This window comes from Nicotiana tabacum, chromosome 19 (assembly GCF_000715075.1).
Source record: "Nicotiana tabacum cultivar K326 chromosome 19, ASM71507v2, whole genome shotgun sequence".
NCBI lineage: Eukaryota > Viridiplantae > Streptophyta > Magnoliopsida > Solanales > Solanaceae > Nicotiana > Nicotiana tabacum.
Window position 1 is genome coordinate 143,300,769 of NC_134098.1, and position 5,843 is coordinate 143,306,611.

Sequence of the window (5,843 nt, forward strand, 5' to 3'; positions counted from 1 at the left end):
AGCTGGAACAAGACAGAAGCAATTGTTCCGAAAAACTCTTAAAACATATTTTGTCTTGTAGAAATATATCAAAGAAGGTACCAAGGGAGAAAGTAATCCTACAAATGAGAATCTTCCAATCGTGATACAGTTTGCAGATTAAATAGTAGATGGAACATAGCTGCCAACTTCCTTGATTTCCCAAAATTATGCCACTACTTAACCCTTCTTGATATTGATATGTTAGAATTGATCATGTAAACAAATCGTTAAATAATCACAAGAATTGATACATTTCTTTCCTTTCAACTTTCATATAAAATAATACAGATTTCATATCATGCTGTATTACTATTTTCTTTCTTAACCCACTGAGTCGCTTGTTTTCTTGAACTGTGTCCCCTGTTTTTCTTTGTACCGGAGTTTCTCGCTCTACTGGTACTAGGTTTGTTTGAGGAAGCACTAGAATTTGTTCTGGGGTTGGCTGCCAGATCTCTGTCTTTTTGCTCATTTGCCTCTTCGGTGGGTGCAGTTGAGGGTAAGGCAGCAGGTTGTGGAAGATAAATACCTGGACGCAACACTTCATGTTTTTTTATTTCAATTAAGCCACCCTTCTCTTGCTGGAGTTTCAGAATTGCATCAAATTTCTTTCTTCTTAGTTTTTCCGAGTCCGAGGAAAGAATCTTGTCCTCATTGTTGACTTCAGATCCAGTCTGGATTCAAAAGAGGAACAAATATCACTCGCTCTACCAGACTACCTCCAATATAAATAACAAAATGTTGTAACTATACCAAAAACAAACACTTCATTTCATTTAGTACTAACCAAGGGCACTAACCAACTTTAATTTGTTTCAGATTTAGCATGTCAAGTCTCCTAGTTTATTTGTTCCACATTTAGTAGGCAATACCTTTTACAAACTCTTTCTGACATTCTTTTAACAAACCCTTTCTTACGATCTCAAATCTACGTTCAAATCCCCATATGAACCACAGAATTAGGTTACATGTGCAAGAGGTTGTTAGAGATACAAAATACATCGTATCGGATGCATAAGGACATACAGAAGAGTTCTATGTTTGGATGCTCAAATAATTCACAGCAAGAGTGAAAAAAAACACTTCCCAATTCTTTTTGCTAGTGAGTAGTTTACCTTGCCCCAAGTAAAAGAGAAGAAATTTTACTTGTTGAATTCTCATAAGAGCAGCTGTTAAAACATTTCAGCAAATTAAAGTATCTTCTCTACCTAGAGAAATTAGGGAAAAGATATGAGTTGGCTTAAAAAAAAGATATTTTCATAACATACCACAGCATGCTGAGTCTTCACGAAGGCTAGCACGTGCTCGATGTCCTTCGCTAGAAAAGACTTGCGACAAACCGGGCACTTCCCCACACCTTCTGTTGAATCACACATCACCAAGTAAGATACACTGAGCTAGGGAACTAGAAATGTTGGAAACTATGTTTGCAACAAAAAGAGCACACATAGATTAAAAAAAAAACTCCCTCGTTGTCTCCCCCCCCCCCCAGGTGTAAAACACCATCCATCTGGAAAATATTTAAAAGTAGAAACCTAAAAGTAATAAACAAATTCAAAAATCTCTTTACCCCATCCTCAAAGCATGAGGGCTTTTGCGATGAAGCATTAAGATATCAAATTAGTACTTGAAAGACTGAGGTTGCAAGCAAAATATGCGAGTGGTATAGGAGCAAAAGATGGAAAAGAAATGGATCGAAATAAGTTGACTCATTGGTCATCTATAAGATGGAGAAACAGAAAGAAGAAAGGCAGAATCAAATAAAAACCTCATCCTCTCTGCAGAAAGAAGAGACAAGACCGGGGATGCCCTAGCCCCTAGGTTAGTGGATGCAGAGCCTCTTGGACCAAATGATGCAAGTAGCTATTCTAACGAAATAAGTGAAGTACGATAACATCTTGCAACTAGACCAGGTATGCTGACAGAGTATGTGAATGCACGCATTATTTCAACGGGATCTTCATTAGTCAGGTGAATTGAGCAAAGAAAGATCAAATCCCTTGGAAAAAGTTGACACGGCACATATGGTTGAGCTCAAGTAACTGGTTTACCACACAGAATATCTTATGCATCCTGTCAATCCAATTGTCTTTCTTTTGCCTTCATTTTTTTTGTTTGGGGGGGGGGGGGGTGAAGGAGTAAAGGGGTCTAACTTTAATGAAAAATCATCCTAAAGACCTATCTTAATTCATAATAAAATTAAGGTAACCTTTTCTGAATCTAGTCGGACCAAGAGAAGAAAATGGAAGTGGAGTATGCTATGAAACATTTAAATCTTAAGATAACAATTTCATTGAGACGGACCATCCTGATCCCTGTTCCTAGAAGATGAAGCAGAACCAGAGTCCGTAGGGGCATCAGATTCTTTTAATTGTTGAAGCCAATTCCACCATCTGATGATGCACTCACTGCAGCAATAAGAAAATAAATGAGTACGAAGTTGCAACCATGCATTTTCAGCCGGTACACAAACTAATCAAACAAAAGGGTACTACTGACAAAATTTACCAATGAAAGCAATGAAAACAAGACATCAGTTTCATAAATGGCGCAGAGCTTCCTGCATCTTCATCAACTAATGGATACAAGCACAATGGGCACTCTCCATCAGGGTGATTCATGCTTGAAAGCTGCTCCACTGCTTCCTAGTAATACATTCAGAGGCATCAGCTTTCTGGAAATTAAGCCCCCTTCTGAAATTCTAATAATAATTTGGCCTATTTAGCAACAGATTGTCTTAGTTGTTTAGCTCATAAATGTGAGTCCATGACACAATCAATCAATAAGAGTTTTACTCAATAGTTTGACAAGTAGATAGTCCAATTCCAGCCCATAAAAAGTCCCACTTAACTATCAGACTTGCTTTCAGAAAGAACCAGAGCACCCTGCCGCTAAACCAAGTTAAAATACCTGTAAAGCTCAAGTTTCTAACATAAATCTATATTATATATAAATGACACAAACAATTCTTTGAATTACCACTTAACTACCAGACCTCCTGTCAGTGGAAGAATTTGAACTCGCGGTGTGAGCCCAACCCACACACCATGGTAATACTTTCTTATGACTGAACCAAAACCCTGGGAGTTTCTCTTCTTTAGGTAAATTATAAAACCTGTTCCTTTTGACTTAATTTCAGGACAAAGATCCAAAGTAATAGTTATTCATCATAATGCAAGTCTTGAGATTATGCAGCTAGGTTTTAATAAAAGAGAGTATTCTAATCAGGATTGTCATCAATCACAGAACTGGATCTGGACAGTGCAATGGTTACCTCGCAAAGTGCTACAAGCATTAGACACGAGGACAGTTCACAAGCCCTTGCTGAAAGACAACTTATCAATTGTTTTTGCCTTTGTTCATCAAGGCCCTTGGAATCAACAATTCTAATAGCTGGTGGCTCGTCAGGATACTGCCAAAATAATTATATCAGTGCAGGAAAGAAATGTGAAACCTGTCTAATCATACAAGTATGGCTATCACATGAACTAGTTAAATACGAGATGAAATGGGACGCAAGTGTGGGCGGACTGCACAAAGCTATCAGATGAAAATGGACATGAAATTCACTAAGGTAAGCGCGAATGAATTAGACAACAAAAGAACCAAATGATAATCAATAACCCCAAAAAGAAAAGTAATCACAGTGACAGAGTACCTTTGGACCAGCCTGGATTCCTATGATTGCTTCCACAAACTACAAGACAGTAGAAAGAAAAAATGAAACTATTCTTTATAGTCTATAGCAACATACAACATAAAACAATAGGAAAGTAACCAGAAAATCAAAGAACAAAAAGAACTGTAAAGTATAATGACACTTTATCAGATTCATTTGAAAATAGCAGCAAATAATGACAGCCTTAGGAAACACGAACTACTCCGAAACCAGTTCCCTCTTAGTCACTGCATGCATAATGTGTATATCATCTGTATAGAACATTATTCTTCTATCAATCTCTCTATGAGACTCCGAAGGGGAGCCTTGACGTAACTGGTAGAGTTGTTGCCATGTGACCAGGAGGTCACAGGTTCGAGCCGTGGAAACAGCCTCTAGCAGAAATGCAGGGTAAGGCTGCATACAATAGACTCTTGTGGTCCGGTCCTTCCCCGGACCCCAAGCATAGCGGGAGCTTAGTGCACCCGGCTACCCTTTTTATCTCTATGAGACTCCGCATCTACACTTTCCTACACCCGCCAAATTGTGACTAAACAGACAGAATTTTGCTAATGCTTTAAGCTTTCGATCTAGGCAAATTTCATAAGAGCATTGTTGTCAAAGGCTTGTCTATAGCAAGCTTAAATGGAGCGAAATGTTCAGCGATGATTCATATAATTGACTCCAACTCTCTTGGGATAAAAGTGTAGTGTTGTCGTAGTGTTGTGAAAGGCTTTATTTGAAGCGTGCTTAAGTCCTGGAGTTACTTGAAGCTCAAGCTCAGCACTTTCCCGTGACACTTCAGCATAGGTATCAATCAAGGCAATAAAATTGGAGGGAACGGTACAGAGAAGATTCACAATGCCACTACGCAAGGATGACATGTACAAATAGAGAACTACCAGATTTCAATTTGAGGTACATTGAGCTCTCCACTCAATAGCTAGCTTTTAGGGTGTCATTCTCCTAATGTTCGTATAACAAATTAGCCATCAGATTCATTAAAAAAAAAAGAATCTTTTCCGCTTCCCCCAACTCATAATTCTCTAAACAGACATCCCAAGCTGAATTCTTCACATTCAGGTAATTAATTAGCCCCAAATCCTACAACACCACACAATTATACTACAATCATACACGCGCTAAATATAAAGATTTCAGCAGAAAGATCAATCAGATCGTTCAAGAAGCCAATTCATTGTTAAAAATAATAAAACACACACCCACAAAGAGTAATTTGGGTAGGGGGAAGAAATTAGGGAAGAGAGGGAACCTGTTGAGAAGAGTCATCAGCCGTACGAGGTCTGATATGGAGATGAAAAGAAGGAGGATAAGTTTGAAGGAGTAAACAATCATCGCCGTAAACTGATTCTACTGCTTCTACTTCTCCCACTACTTCTTCTTCCGCCATCTTCCCCTTACCAGAGACGGTGCCAAACCCAAAGGTGGGCGTTGTTTACTTTTGTACACTAATATATGGGTCCCCATTTTTAAAATAAAAAAGAAAACAAATATATTTTATTTTCAGGACAAATTTAGTCCCTCAAAAAATGTTTATTTATCAAGAAAAAAAGGTTAATTACTCCTTTGGGATTGAGATAGTTTTACGATTCAAAATGAACACTCCTTAATTTTACTTTGGACGTGTATGCAACTGTCATGAGAACGGTCTAAAATAAATCTTTCATTAAATCGTTAGGCTATCAAGTCAAATATCTTGTACTTATGCCAATTATTATCATAATTAAGTGTTATTGTCATGGTTAAGCAAAATATTCTTAAATGTTCTATATTGGTAAGTTTTAATTGGAATATTATTATTATTATTATTATTATTATTATTATTATTATTATTATTGCTCTTCCCAAAATATGTAACTATCTTATAAGTGTATTTACATGTCTCTAAGCCTAGCCAGTTTCATATTGGACTCCAACATGTTTTTTCTTTCTCAACAACTAAAATATTTGTTAAAGTCGATATTCGATACATCTCTTATTTTCGTTTAGCTTTCTTTTGAATATCAAAGCTTTATTATGCTTTATGAATCTTTTGCTCCTCATATTCTCAAAATATTGAGAATACCTTGATCACTTTATTTTAAGATAATATAATTGTGAAATTTTCCTATAACTCCCTTAAAATTTTAAATTCCGGAAATTCACC

The 5,843-nt window shown here is 37.0% G+C and overlaps 1 protein-coding gene across 1 annotated transcript; it reads right to left on the reverse strand.

Annotated features, from left to right (window-relative positions):
• Nucleotides 1-208: 208 nt before the first annotated feature.
• LOC107759680 (uncharacterized) lies at nt 209-5,127 on the reverse strand. Its single transcript, XM_016577671.2, has 7 exons — nt 4,950-5,127; nt 3,677-3,715; nt 3,293-3,430; nt 2,527-2,663; nt 2,323-2,426; nt 1,287-1,378; nt 209-692 (listed from the first exon to the last, which is right to left on the reverse strand). Exons 1-7 carry the CDS (start codon nt 5,085-5,087, stop codon nt 318-320), a joined length of 1,023 nt encoding a protein of 340 aa, XP_016433157.2. The 5' UTR covers nt 5,088-5,127; the 3' UTR covers nt 209-317.
• Nucleotides 5,128-5,843: the final 716 nt, after the last annotated feature.

Bases quoted from the DNA above. Each gene is read 5' to 3' on its own strand.
- LOC107759680 (XM_016577671.2), bottom strand. From the start codon at position 5,087: ATGGCGGAAGAAGAAGTAGTGGGAGAAGTAGAAGCAGTAGAATCAGTT. The intron at 3,716-4,949 runs GTTCCCTCTCTT...ACTGTCTTGTAG, and splicing joins CTGATGACTCTTCTCAACAG to TTTGTGGAAGCAATCATAGG. The intron at 2,427-2,526 runs GTAAATTTTGTC...TTATTGCTGCAG, and splicing joins TGTTTTCATTGCTTTCATTG to TGAGTGCATCATCAGATGGT.